This window comes from Carcharhinus amblyrhynchos, chromosome 9 (genome assembly GCF_965287045.1).
Source record: "Carcharhinus amblyrhynchos chromosome 9, sCarAmb.v2.hapA, whole genome shotgun sequence".
Classification (NCBI taxonomy): Eukaryota; Metazoa; Chordata; class Chondrichthyes; order Carcharhiniformes; family Carcharhinidae; genus Carcharhinus; species Carcharhinus amblyrhynchos.
Genome location: NC_137332.1, coordinates 100570920 through 100586293, shown reverse-complemented (window position 1 = coordinate 100586293; position 15374 = coordinate 100570920). Strand labels below are relative to the sequence as shown.

At 46.2% G+C, this 15374-nt stretch overlaps 1 protein-coding gene across 1 annotated transcript; it reads right to left on the bottom strand.

Moving 5' to 3' along the window:
* Window positions 1–285: 285 nt before the first annotated feature.
* On the bottom strand, window positions 286–9544 carry LOC145348657 (major histocompatibility complex class I-related protein 1-like). Its single transcript, XM_080196823.1, has 6 exons — window positions 9520–9544; window positions 8935–9207; window positions 7498–7761; window positions 2839–2940; window positions 2392–2424; window positions 286–359 (listed from the first exon to the last, which is right to left on the bottom strand). Exons 1-6 carry the CDS (start codon window positions 9542–9544, stop codon window positions 286–288), a joined length of 771 nt encoding a protein of 256 aa, XP_080052949.1.
* Between the last annotated feature and the right edge of the window lie 5830 nt (window positions 9545–15374).

Genomic DNA, 15374 nt, shown 5'->3' with positions numbered 1-15374 from the left:
CTTTGTGTTAGGGGGACTGTCAGGGGGTATACGTGGGATTATGGGGATAGAGCCTGGGTGGGATTGTTGTCAATGCAGACATGATGAGCTGAATGGCATCCTGTAGTGTAGGGATTTTATTGTTTGGACATAATGAGTAAAGTGGTGGTCAGTGATTATGATTCCTATGGTCTATGCAGGTTTAAAAATTCACCCCCAATAGAAAAATCATAGCTGTTTACAGTTTAATTTACACAGTTACAGATATAGGTCCGCCATCAGTCACTGACTGTCAGCTCGAGACAGTTAAAGCTTCAGTGATTGTCTCATCTGATCTCTCACTGATCTCTCTGGATTACTTAACAGGATGCGGGAGGTCACTGGGAAAGAGAAAAAAAATCCATTGTTACAGAAAGAGGAAAACCCAGCAGACACAGAACACCCCCAACAAAACCCATCAGACCCAGCAGAGCCCTGAAACCTAAAACTGCAGAAAGCTGGAGGAGTTCAGGAAGCATAGGGGTGAAAATTGGGAAAACAAAGAGTGTGCTTGGGAAAAAAATACTTCATTTAGAACGGCACAGATTAATCAAGGAAAGTTAGCGTGGATTTGTTAAGGAAACCTCAGTTCAGACGAACCTGATGTGTTTGTGGAGGTGATAAGAAGGGTTGTGTGGTGAGCTTTGGGATTCAGGGTCCAGAACTTGGTCCCTTGCTTTCTATAAATTATGCCAAATGTTTAGCTTCTAATGTAGGGAAAATGAAGAAGAAGCTTACAGATGTACAAGTATTGTCTGTGTGAGTGTCAGTGAGGAGAAAAGTTTCAGGCCACAGGAACATGGAGATGGTCTGGGCAGTTGGGAAGAACAGTAGTAAATGGAATTCAATCCGGAGCAGTGAGAGGTGATGGATTTTCAGAGGATTAACAAGGCAAAGGGAATCCCCAAAATATGGGAGGATAATGAGTAATGTGGAGGGACAGAGGGACCCAGGAGTGTGTGTCCACAGACTGGGAAAGGTATCAGGTCAGGTTAATAACATGATTAAGAAGGTATACAACATGTTTTCCTTTATTAGCCAAGGTGCACAACTTGGGTTTGCTAAAACTGCAAACAACACCAGACAGACTACAGCTGAAGAATTGCAAACAGTTTGGTCAGCACATTACAGAAAAGCTTTGAATATATTGGACAGAACGCAGAGGAGATTGTTTAATGTGGAGAGCTCTTCATTATCAGGCAGGGACTCAATGGGCAGAATGGCCCTCTCCAAAGCATAGGTGTTTTAACATTCAATGTTCCATCTATGGAACACCAGCTAAACCCATCAGACCCCCAAACACCAGCTAAACCCATCAGAGCCCCAAACACCAGCTAAACCCATCAGAGCCCCAAACACCAGCTTAACCCATCAGACCCCCAAACACCAGCTAAACCCATCAGACCCCCAAACACCAGCAAAACTCATCAGAGCCCCAAACACCAGCTAAACCCATCAGAGCCCAAACACCAGCTAAACCCATCAGAGCCCCAAACACCAGCTAAACCCATCAGACTCAGAAACACCAGCTAAACCCATCAGACTCACAAACACCAGCTAAACCCATCAGAGCCCCAAACACCAGCTAAACCCATCAGAGCCCCAAACACCAGCTAAACCCATCAGAGCCCCAAACACCAGCTAAACCCATCAGAGCCCCAAACATCAGCTAAACCCATCAGAGCCCCAAACACCAGCTAAACCCATCAGAGCCCCAAACACCAGCTAAACCCATCAGAGCCCTAAACACCAGCTAAACCCATCAGAGCCCCAAACACCAGCTAAACCCATCAGACCCCCAAACACCAGCTAAACCCATCAGAGCCCCAAACACCAGCCAAACCCATCAGAGCCCCAAACACCAGCTAAACACATCAGACCCCCGTCTTCGTAGAAGCTGTCCAGGGTGAGATGTTTCCGGATGTCTCAACACCCACAATCTCTCCACCCTCAGACTGTACAGGACCAGCCGTCTCCAGAAGGCCAGTCTCAAAGCTCAGTGTTGGATTGGATGAGCTGTTCTTTAGTGACTATACAGTGAGAGACAGACACTGAGCTCACATCCCACCCACCAGATTGTACAGTTAAATCCAGCGGGAATATTCCAGTTAGAAGGATCAGCTCCCAATATTTAACAATACAGTTCATACCTAAGGAATGTGTGAAGGAGCTGGATGAGGAATCCCCTTTAACAGAAGCTGTTAAAGGAAGAGGAGGCATTAAAAACTGTTTATTATCAGAGACAGAGACTGTGGATGTGATAAAGAGAGAGTGAGAGAGACAGAGAAAGAAAGAGGTTCTCACACACATACTGACGGTGACACACACAAATAAACTCTCTCTCACACACACGCTGTTTGATGATCACCTTACCATCTGCAGGATTGTTGTCGCTCTCCCCTTTCCCTGTAAAACAAGGAATGTTCAGTGAGTGATGAGACGGAGAGAAAATCAGAGACAGAGGCTGGAACTCGCACTGAGTCCCTACAACAGAATTCTGAACCTTCACTCCCACCACAACCCGAGACCCTCACTCATACCTGACCCCGGACCATGACTCTGACCTGAAACCGTCACTGATACCCTGAACTCCAATCCGCAATCTGAGACCCTTCCCACAATTCACAGACACTCCCCCTTTATCTTGCGCCCCTTACCCTCCCTTTCCCAACCCTGGGGGTGTTCCACCCACTCTGTGCTCCCCCTCCCTCAACAGCAACAACAACCTGAGACCCACAGCCTGAGCCACCCCCACCCTGGAATACTCTCCCAGAATCCCTCCCCCCAGTGAGGAGCTGCTATTTTCCCTCCAATTCCTACCTTTCTTCTTGTAGATGACGACAGCCACAATGAGAGCGATGAGCACGAGGACCCCGACCACAATCCCGACAGTAACAGCAACCTGGGAGCGAGACTTTGGTTCTGTTAGAGAGAGAATCAGAGAGACTGAGTGAATCAGGGAGAGGGAAAAGTGAGCATTGGAGAGAGAGAATGTGAGAGAGTGGGACAAAATGAGGGAGAGAGAGAGAGGGAGATAGAGAGAAAGAGAGAGGGCGAGCATCTCAGAGTGAGTGAGGGAGTGAATGAGAGATACAGAAAGATCAGACAGAGAGAATGAGAGGGTGAATCAGAGAGAGAGGGAGAATCAGGAAACACAGGAAAAAGGACACAGGAACTGTCCATCCGGCCCATCCAGTTGATCCTGGTATTTATGTTCCACTTGAGCCTCTTCCCATCATTCCTCATCTAATTCAACCATTTTAACTCTATTCCCCCCTCCCTCATTTGCTTGTCTATCTTCCCCTTAAACTATACTGTTCAGTTCAGTCACTCCCTGTGGCAGTGAGCTCCACATTCTCATCACTCTTTGGGTGAAGAGGTTTCTCATGAATTCCCCATTGGGTTTCTTGTATTGGTGACCACTGGATAGGCTCTTCTCACAAGAGGGACACTCTCGATGTGTCTGTCTATAAAAAACCTTTCATAATTTTAAACTCCTCGATTAGATCAACCCTCAGCCTTCTGTTTTCCTGAGAGCAGAGACCCAGCCGGTTAATCCTTTCCCGAGATATCCACCCACTCATTTCTGGAATCATCTCTGTAAATCTTCTCTACACTCTCTCCCCTGACTCTATATCCTTTGTATCAAATGGTGACTGGAACTGCACATGGTCTGTAAATGTGGTCTCACCAAGGTTTGGCAATAACATCCCTGCTTTACAATTCTATTCCTCCAGAAGTAAAACCTGGTTTTCGGTTGTATTTTGTTTATTTCCTAACCTGTAACTGTATGTTTACTGATTGGTGTATTTATACACCAAGATCCTTTGTTTCTCAACCCTCCCTATTCATCGTTAACTGAAAATTACCTCACGTTTATCCGTGCTGAACTTTATTCACCAACTATTTGCTGAAGTTGATTCATGTCCTATTAATTTATTCCAGTTCTCCTCAATATCAAATAATTCCCCCAATTTGGTGTTATCCGTAAATTAAGAAATGGTGTTTTTGATTCCAATATCCAAGTTATGGAGTGTAAGTTGTGAATAACAGTGATCCCAACACTGATCCTTGTGGAATGATGGAGGAGCCCAGCACATCAGTGCAGAAGATAAAGTCGAATTATTCACAGCAATCTTCAGCCTGAAGTGCCGAGTGGATGATCCATCTCAGCCTCCTCCAGTGGTCCCCAGCATCTCAGATACCAGTCTCCAGGTAATTCGATTCACTTCACGTGATATCAAGAAACGGTTGGAGGTACTGGATACTGCAAAGGTAATGGGCCCTGATAACATTCCACCAATAGTACTGAAGACTTGTGCTCCAGAACTTGCTGCTCCCCAAGCCAAGCTCTTCCAGTACAGTTACAACACTGGAATCTACCCAACAAAGTGGAAAATTGCCCAGGAATGGCCTGGACACAAAAAGCAGGACAAACCCAACCCAGCCAATTACCACCCAATCAGTCTACTATCGATCACCAGTAAAGTGATGGAAGGGGTCATCGACAGTGTTATCATGCAGCACCTGCTCAGCAACACCCAGTTTGGATTTCACCAGGGTCACTCAGCTCCTGACCTCATTACAGCCTTGGTTCAAACATGGACAAAAGAGCTGAATTCCAGAGGTGAGGTGAGAGTGACAGCCCCTGAAATCAAGGCCACAGTTGACCGAGTGTGGATCAAGGAACCCGAGCAAAACTGGAATCAGAAGGGGCAAACTCTCCGCTGGTTGGAGTCAGACCTGGTACATAGGAAGATGGTTGTGGTTGTGGAGGGTCAGTCATCTCAGCTCCATGACATCTCTGCAGGCGTTCCTCAGGATAGTGTCCGAGGCCCAACCATCTTCAGCTGCTTCACCAATGATCTTCCCTCCACCATAAAGTCGGAAGTGGGGATGTTCGCCGCTGATCACACAACATTCAGCACCATTCGTGACTCCTCGAATACTGAAGCAGTGCTTGTTCAAATGCAACAAGATCTGGACAATATCCAGGCTTGGGCTGACAAGTGGCAAATAACATTCACCCCACACAAATGCCAGGCAATGACTAATCACCAATAAGAGACACTCTAACCATCTCCCCTTAACATTCAATGGTGTAACCATCACTGAATCCCCCACTGTCAACATCCTTGGGGTCACCATTGACCAGAAACTCAACTGGTCTCACCACATAAACACAGTGGCTGCAAGACAGGTCAGAGGCGAGGAATACTGTGGCAAATAACTCATTTCCTGACTCCCCAGAGCCAAAACACCATCTGCAAAGCACAAGTCAGGAGTGTGATGGAATACTCCCCACTTGCCTGGATGGGTGCAGCTCAGACAACACTCAAGAAGCTTGACACCATCCAGGATAAAGCAGCCCACTTGATTGGCACCACATCTACAAACATTCAATCCACCTACCACCAATGCTCAGTAGCAGCAGTGTGTACTATCGACAAGATGCACTGCAGCAATTCACTGAAGATCCTTAGACATCACCTTCCAAACACACGATCACTTCCATCGAGAAGGACAAGGACAGCAGATAAATGGGAAAACCACCACCTGCTATTTCCCCTCCAAGCCAGTCACCATCCTGACTTGGAAATATATCACTGTTCCTGCGTGGTCACTGGGTTAAAATCCTAGAACTCCCTCCCTTACAGCACTGTCACCACCACCTTCTCAAGGGCAACGAGGGATGGGCAGTAAATGCCGGTCAGTCAGCGACACCCATGACCCATGAATGAATTAAAAAAAAACATTTTCCATTTTGTCTCTCCGAATAACTCCCTTTACTCACACTCTCTGTTTTCTGTCTCAAAGTCAGTGAGTGATCCATTCTGTCACTCATCCCTGAACTCCACTTGCTTTGACCTTGTCAATCAGTCCATCACAAACCCCCTTTTCTATTACATTTGAAAAATTATATATTATATCTATTACATTAGCATTATCTATTCCCTTTGTTACATCATCAAAAAATCCGCTGAGTAAAACAACATTTTCCAGTTCAAAATCCATGCTGAATATTCATTGTTATCGTATTTGATTCTAGATTTTCATGAATTGTCTCCAATCGAAGGAATTCCATTATTTTTCTGAATACTAATCTTAATCTGACTGAAGTAAACTTCCAGGATGCATTGGGTCCTGTCCTACTGTAATATTTGATTCATTATTGTCACATGTATTGGTACACAGTGAAAAGTATTGTTTCTTGGATATCCTGGGCCTTGTCTATCCTGTAATACCTCAGGACACACCAGGCCCTGTCTACCCTCGAATATCCCAGCAACACCATGCCCTACCTCCTGTAATATCCCAGGACACACCAGGCCCTGTCTACCCTCTAATACCCCAGGCACACTGGGCCCTACCTCCTGTAATATCCTATGGTACTCTGGGTCATCACGTACAGTAATATTCCAGGATACACCAGGCCCTGTAAGGCTGCAATATCCCAGAATACACGAGGATTTCACCTATTATAATAGCCCAGGATACACTGCATTCTGAATTACTGCAATATCCCAGGTTACAGTGGGTTCTGTCAGGCTGCAATATCCCAGATACACTAGGCCCCACCATACTGTAATATCCCAGAGCACCCCAGGTCTGGACTTACTCTAATGTTCAATGATACACCAGGCCCTATGTGACTGCAATATCCCATGTAACACTATATCATGTCATACTGTAATATCCCAGGATACCCAGGCTCTGTTGCACTGTAATATCCCTGGATATACCAACACCATTCATACTGTAATATCCCAGGATACACCAGGCTGTGAGATACTGTAATATTGCAGGATACAACAACACCAGTCATCCATTAATATCCCATGATATTCTGGGCTTTGTTGTATTGTAATCCCAAGATCCACTCCTACCCATGCCGCAATAACATTCCAAAATGGACTGGGTCTTGTTGTACAATAATATCCCTGGGCACACTGGGCTCTGTAATACTCTAATATCCCGAGTAAACCAGGCCCTTGTGTACAGTAACATCCGAGGATACACTTGGCCTTGTCCCTACTGTAATATCCCAGGATACACTGGGCCCTGACCAAACAAAGGACCTCTTGATACACAGCGCCCTGTCCCACTGTAATGTCCAATAACACAGTGGGTCCTGTATCCCAGTTATTTCCCAAAAAGCACCGGACCCTATCGTGCTGTAATATCCCAAGGTACAGCAGGCCTTATCCATCCTGTAATGTGCCATAACACACTGGATCCTGTTGCACTGAAATACAGCAGGATACAGTGGGGTATGTTTGATATCAAATCCACGGACACACAATTATTTCCCCGTAATGGTGGTGCCATGATATATAACACACTGAAGATTAATATTTATTTCCCTCTCTCTGTATCCCGGGCCTCAGACTGTCCGGGGCTGACAGCTCAGCACTGACCCTCCCTCCTGTGATCCTGCTCTGAGGCTGGGTCCTCTCTAACAGTGAGAAACAGTCTTACCGTAAATCACCACCAGTGTCTCCTTCATCCCGCTGTGTTCCACCCGACAGGAATACTCGGCCTGGTCCTCTGGATCAAACTCGATCCATTTCCGGATCTGGTAGGTGCTGTCGTGATTGGGTAAGATCCCAGTGGACAGAGTCTCACCAATCACCACTCCGTCTCTCCACAGATTCACCTCGATGGCCTGAGGGTAAAACCCGGTGACGGCACAGGACAGCCGGTTAGAATCACCCAGACGGGTAAAGGACACGACGGGGGCAACTGAGAGAGAAAGAAAGAGGAGTCAGTACAGGAACCTCGAGATAGAGAGTCCCGGCATCACCCCCTTCACCGACTCTCCCTCCCCCCTCACTCACCGACTCTCACTCCCCCCTCGCTCACCGACTCTCACTCCCCCCTCACTCACCGACTCTCACTGCCCCCCCTCACTCACCGACTCTCACTCCCCCCTCACTCACCGACTCTCACTCCCCCCCTCACTCTCCGACTCTCACTCCCCCCTCACTCACCGACTGTCACTCCCCCCCTCACTCACCGACTCTCACTCCCCCCCCTCACTCTCCGACTCTCACTCCCCCCTCACTCACCGACTGTCACTCCCCCCCTCACTCACCGACTCTCACTGCCCCCCCTCACTCACCGACTCTCACTCCCCCCCCTCACTCTCCGACTCTCACTCCCCCCTCACTCACCGACTGTCACTCCCCCCCTCACTCACCGACTCTCACTGCCCCCCCTCACTCACCGACTCTCACTCCCCCCCCTCACTCTCCGACTCTCACTCCCCCCTCACTCACCGACTGTCACTCCCCCCCTCGCTCACCGACTCTCACTCCCCCCTCACTCACCGACTCTCACTGCCCCCCCTCACTCACCGACTCTCACTCCCCCCTCACTCACCGACTCTCACTCCCCCCCCTCACTCTCCGACTCTCACTCCCCCCTCACTCACCGACTGTCACTCCCCCCCTCACTCACCGACTCTCACTGCCCCCCCTCACTCACCGACTCTCACTCCCCCCCCTCACTCTCCGACTCTCACTCCCCCCTCACTCACCGACTGTCACTCCCTCCTCACTCATAGACTCTCACTCCTCCCCTCACTCACCGACTCTCACTCCTCCCCTCACTCACCGACTCTCACTCCCCCCCTCACTCACCGACTCTCACTCCCCCCTCACTCACCGACTCTCACTCCCTCCTCACTCATAGACTCTCACTCCTCCCCTCACTCACCGACTCTCACTCCCCCCTCACTCACCGACTCTCACTCCCCCCTCACTCACCGACTCTCACTCCCCCCCACTCACCGACTCTCACTCCCCCCCACTCACCGACTCTCACTCCCCCCTCACTCACCGACTCTCACTCCCCCCTCACTCACCGACTCTCACTCCCCCCTCACTCACCGACTCTCACTCCCCCCTCACTCACCGACTCTCAATTCTCTCTGTCCGTACTCCAGGTATTTTCTCAGCCACTCGAGACACTCCACCTCCAGGTAATGTTTCCATTCCTGAATGTCATCAGACAGCCGATTCCAACTATTTTTGATGATCTCCCCCCAGGACACCGGGGTCACCCACACCATGTGATCCTTGTCGAAGCTGAGAAAATCATGTCCGTCCCACCCATACTGGATGAATCCACTCGTGGTCCCATCATCCCTCAGGTCACAGCCAGTCATCAGCTGGTGGACATGGATCCCTGTGGATCAGAAACACAAACAGCCAATCAGAGACAGTCCCATGAGACTCACTCGCACACAGCCAATCAGAACCAGTCTCACTGGGTGATCTCATCCGACCAGCCAATCAACATCAACTACTCTGCCCCATTCCCCCACTCACACAGCCAATCAGAGCCAGCCTCAATCCCTCCACACATTCACAGCCAATCACATTTCCTGTCACATCTCCAATCGCAGCCAATCAGCCTCTGGCTCCCGGTTCCTGATCCACTCTGGGTTTCTCCTCATTCCCACCTGGATCCCCGAGTGCTGGGAGAGTGAGCACTCACCTCCTGTCTGGTTGCTGCGGGACATGACAGCATCCCACTTTGTTATATTGTACAAGGGAGAAATAAAAAGAGTGCAGAGTGAGAGACAGAGTCAGAGTGAATAGTGGCTCTGAGACACAGATGATCAAAACCAAGTACTGGTTCCAGGAAACCTTGTCAAGTCTGTTTTTTACCTAGAAAACTTCCATCAAAGAGACAATCTTAATGATATTAAAACGGAGACAGGCACAGTATTAATCTCACACTCAGACTCAGTTACCTGTTGTAATCTCTGCAGATTTCAGACAAAAATGCTTTGTGTAATAAATGATTGTGTGCAAGAATATTTCTAAGACCAGGCCACATTTATTTATGTGCTAATTCAGGTGTAATGAAGTCAGACAGTTTTGTCAGTGGGCTCAGTGAATGCACATTGCACAATGAGTGTGTCTTGGAAGTGAAATGTGGCTTCCTGTTTCACATGGTGGGAAAGCATTAGAACTGCTCATATATGGCAGAGAGCAGAGCTGTGGGGCTGTTCAGCTTTGCTGGCAAGGACAGAAAAGTAGAAAACTTTTTCTTCAATGAGAGACTTAGGTGCACTCCACAAGAAGCACAAAAAATCCATGAGATAGAAATCACAGAATCCCAACGGTGCAGAAGAAGGCCATTCGGCCCATCAAATCTGCACTCAATGCTCCACCAGAGCATCTTACACAGGCCCTATTCCTGTTACCCAGCTAATCCCCCGAATTTACTCATCTTTGAACACTAAGCACCAATTTAACATGGCCAATCAACATGTCAGAAGAAACCGGCGATCTTGGAGTAAGTCCACACCAGCACAGGCAAAACATGCAAACTCCATACGGACATCCAGATTCCAAAGCTGGAATTGAACCCGAGTCCCTGGTTTGTGAGGCAGCAATACTAACCACTGTGCCATGTGACTTCCCTTCAGAAATCAATCAGAAAAGCAAATGATACCTTCATCTTTATAGCAATGGGATTCGAGAAAAGAACAAAAAATTCTTGCTACAAATTTAAAGACCATTCCTGAAACTGCAATTCTGTGTCGAGTTATCCTGGAATTTGTACAGAGAAGGTTTAACTGGCTGATTCTTGGAATGATTGGGATTTGTTTTATGAGGAAAGGTTGTGCAGGTTGTGGGATTATTCATTGGAATTTAGAAAAGAATTGAGTGATCTCACTGAAACAGGTTAGATTCTGATCAGGCTTCATTGGTAAGACACTGAAAGATTCTTTCTGTTGGTGAGCAATAAAACATGAGGGCAAAGCCTCAGGGTAAGAGGTGAACCAGTTAAAGTGACGAGAAATTTCTTCACTCACCTTTGTGATTTACAACCCCAGAAAATTAAAGATGAATCCTGACTGAAGATATTGAAGATAACTAGATCTGTGGTATCTCAGGGAATGGAGGTTACAGAGAGCAGGACTGAAAGACAAGATGAGGCAGAATATCAGCTATGATTGTGTTGGAACTCGAGACAGGTTCAAGGGGCTGAATGGACTACTTTGCTGTTATCTCTCACGTTCTCTGCTGATTTATGGTTCAGATCTAACCCCAGCAATCCCACCTCACACTCCATCACCCACAGAAACACTGCACACAAAGGGACAAGCACTATCAGTACCTCTGTGATACTGTCCCTCTCAGTCTGTGAGCTGTGTCCTGTACTGATACTGTCCCTCTCAGTGTGTGAGCTGTGTCCTGTACTGATACTGTCTCTCTCAGTGTGTGAGCTGTGTCCTGTACTGATACTGTCCCTCTCAGTGTGTGAGCTGTGTCCTGTACTGATACTGTCCCTCTCAGTGTGTGAGCTGTGTCCTGTACTGATACTGTCCCTCTCAGTGTGTGAGCTGTGTCCTGTACTGATACTGTCCCTCTCAGTGTGTGAGCTGTGTCCTGTACTGATACTGTCCCTCTCAGTGTGTGAGCTGTGTCCTGTACCGATACTGTCTCTCTCAGTGTGTGAGCTGTGTCGCTGCTTACATTAAACCTTGTACCATTGAAACAATCGCGATAACAATAGGTCTCAGCTTGCTGAGCCGTGTTTGAGAAGTTACTGTGTTTGTGCAGGAAGGAATTGATTTGAAAAGCTGACTATTTAAAAAGACAGAGTTGAATTGAAAGTTGGCGCACAAGGAAACAGTATTTGATGATTTGATGCTTGATAAGATTTGAGAAATTGGAATGTTTGGGAGAAAGTCGACAGGAAGAAACAAATGGTGAGAGATCACGGAGATGTGAGACCAAAGATTAGATTATTGAATCAGGATGAAGAAATGGATCTCGCTGCTTTTCAGAAATGGGCTGTTGATGTCTGGTTGGTGGAATATCAGAAGCAGGTTCGAAAAAAGAAATTAAACACTGTCGCTGCAAGAGTGGGTCAGAGGCTGGGAATTTGGTGGAGAGTAACTCAGCTCCTGGGCAAAAGTGCTATTTCGGAAGTCGGTACAGACTCGAGGGGCCGAATGGCCTCCTTCTACACAACAAGGATTCTATGGTTGATCGATGGTTGAATTTATTCAGACAACAACTGAAGACAGGGAGAGGGGAGGGGAGGGGGAGGTTGTTGATGTTCTGTGAATTCTGTGTTGAAGTTGGAAAATTGTGGGTGAACTGAGGCAGTTTGATGCTGTTGTCCGGATTGTAACCGCGGGGAGACAGACCTGGGGCAATGCCATTGAGATGATGGAAAACGAGCTGCCAGATTGACTGTTGTCGGAAAGAGAGAAAGTTCAAATAAGTTTCAAATCAAAACCGGGACTGAAGCGGATCCTCGGCTTCCGGGTGGGAGAAATTAAACAGGAAAATTACAGTGAAATAGAAATGAGAGTGAGTGAAAGGAATTTCAGATTGTGTCCCCGGAATTGAGAAAATGAAACAAGTTTTACTTTTTAAGTGGAAGAAGTTTTGGAATTGAAACACACTCTGTTGGAAACTCCGCCCTTTGTTGTTTCAATGTAACAATCTTCAATGTTGCCTTTTCTGTTATTTTTGAAACGCGGTTTTCCCCTCATTTCAATAACAGACATTCGTGAAGAAAGAAGATGTGATGGAATTTATTTTATGCCCTTTTAAAAGGCACGTGCTACATTTGTAAGGTTGAAAAGATCCAGAGTGAAACTTGAAGTGATGTGAGAAAGAATTGTGTGTACAGATGTGTGTGTGTAAATGTCCTGTTAGTGAATGAGCAAAGGCTGTGTGAATGCTCTGCATTGCTGTTCCTTCAGACCGGCTCCAACTCTGATGTGTTCGCCTGAAAATGGTGAGGTCTAAAGGGGGAGAACAGTTTCAAAGTTTTGAAACTGAAAACTTGTTACCGCTACAATGAAACTCTGTTGAAACGGGTGAAACATGTGGATTTCTAATCCAGATACAAATCCACATCTGTCAGAGTGGAGTCGTTTCTTCAATTTTGACGGTGTTATTTCGAATTGAGGAGCGGAATTTAAGGTGATTGTTGGTGGATTATTCTTGTATTTAAAATCTTCATAAAAATCACCCTGGGGAACAATTGGGACTTTATCTTCTAATCCATTTTGCTCCAAGGTTTTTATTCGGAAATATCCAATTTGAATTGGTGAATCCACAAGACTTGAAGAAATATTTTTGTTCTGCTGAAACCGCCATTACTCTGAGAACATTGTAACCCAGTCTCTTTTTGAAATCACAGTGACAGTGAATTCCTTCACCAAACATGTTTTAATTTAGAATTAATCCATTCAACTCTGAGCAGGATGAGCCTTTTCTGTTTCATAAACTCACACACATCCGCACAGGTAACAATTGTGTCCAATACTGCAAAGTGTAACAATATTTCCAACGTTACAAGAATTGGAAACTGAGCCGCAGATACCAGTTTGTACAAAGGCTTTGATATTTCGAAGATATTTGTGATTTGTCAAGACAGAGTGCTTGGGAATGGGAGATCTTGACTTGAGCACACGACACAATGGAGTTTTTGTTTAAGTATTTTATCAGTGTCACAAGTCGGCTTACATTAACACTGCAATTAACTTACTGTGAAAATCTCTAGTCGCCACACTCAGGCACCTGCTGCTAAGGGAGGATTTAGCATGGTCAATGCACCTAACCAGCACATCTTTTGGACTGTGGGTGGAAACCCACACAGACACGGGCAGAACGTGCAGATTCCACACAGGCAGTGACCCAAGCTGGGAATCGAACTTGGATCCTTGGTGCTGCCCCATCGCACTCACTTAAAGAAACATGAAAAATGGGCAGAAGAAATTGGAATTCACAAGTTCATTACATGTGAATTAATAATTTATAATGCTTAAAGAGAAATTTGCTGGATTTTAAAATACACTTTATCTCCTTTCTATGAATGTTAAGAAGTAAACTATACATGGGACTGTCTCAATTAGAGATGATTTGAAACATGTAAGTATCATTTAATCTTCTGCTTAAATAATGATATGTCACCTAAGGAGCAAACATGTTAGTGTCAGAAGTCAAATTCAATGTCAAAAAAATTATGTTTGATTGTCAATATTATCCACGGCTCCCAGTTGAGATAGAATGGAAAATAATGGGATGTTTGTCCAGGGAGAGTCTTTGATAGAGTGATGTAGTGTTAGGAAGCATACACAATACACACATCTGAGCATCATCATGGGTGTAATCTGGTATTGAGATATATTTTACAGAAAGGAAAATAGTTTATTCTGGTAATTTGCTGACTTACTCTTGGTGATGTTTGTGGCCTTGTATAGAGGACAGTGTATAGGCACAGTGGTTGGCACACCTGCCTCACAGTGCCAGGGACCTGGATTCCCGACGTGGGCAACTGCCTGTGCCGAGACTGCACATTCTCCCCATGTTGGTGTGGGTTTTGTCTGGGTGATCATGTTTCCTCCCACGTGCTGAAGGTTGTGCTGCTGAGGTGCACTGGAAATGCTGAATTCTCACTTAATGAAACTGAACAGGCATCAGAGGATTTTCACAGTAAGCTTCATTGCAAGGTTAACATAAGTCTACTTGTGACACTAATAAATAAACTAGGAACTTTAATTTTTGTTTCGTACCCTTTATCCTGCTCCCCTACTCTCCCACCGCCTCTCACCCCAATGATGTGCAAAGCCCAAGGCAGTTCTGTCGAAGTGGATGCAGCAGTGGAACAAGGTTACAGTGATGCAGATGAAATGTGTGCATGAATATTGCACAGTCTTCACCTTGATCCTGCTGATTCATTTCCGTAGACATTTAAGAGACAACCGCATTGCTGTGGGTCTGGAGTTACATGTAGGGCAGACCAGGTAAGGACGACAGATTTCCTTCCTTCAAGGACATTAGTGAACAAGATGGGTTTTTACAACAGTCAGCAATGGCTTCATGGTCATCAGTAGACTTCATTTTTTATTGAGTTCAATTTCCATCCCCTACCATAATTGGATTCAATCCAGGTTCCCAGAGCTTTATCCTGTGTTTCTGGATTCCTATCCAGTGACAATACCTCTACACTGCCAGCAGTCCAAACTCCATGTGGAAGTACCGGGCATGTATCACACACCTTGATGTGTGATGGGTTATCAAAATCAGGAATGACTGCTTGGGGAGGTGGAACTGGATAGGAACACAAAGGTCACCTTCCTGCATCTTCCAGATCTGAATCTGGAATGAGAGGCTGGAATGGTAAAAGATCATTGTGATCCAGCTAAAGAGATGTGCAAAGGACTGATTTTATCTTCACTTACAATCCCATTTGGTGATCTTTTTCGAATATCCAGATACAAATATCCACCAAATATTCCCATCACTGTCTGTTACCACCTCTTGATGTGCATTTCTGACCTTGCAACGGTCCCTCTGCTGTGGGAGCAGAGA

Excerpts from the sequence above, each read along its gene's own strand:
- LOC145348657 (XM_080196823.1), bottom strand. The coding sequence starts at position 9,544 with ATGTCCCGCAGCAACCAGACAGGAG. Across the intron at positions 7,762-8,934 it reads ACAGAGAGAATTGAGAGTCG|TTGCCCCCGTCGTGTCCTTT; the intron begins GTGAGTGAGGGG and ends TTTCTCTCTCAG. Across the intron at positions 2,941-7,497 it reads GACACTGGTGGTGATTTACG|AACCAAAGTCTCGCTCCCAG; the intron begins GTAAGACTGTTT and ends TCTCTCTAACAG.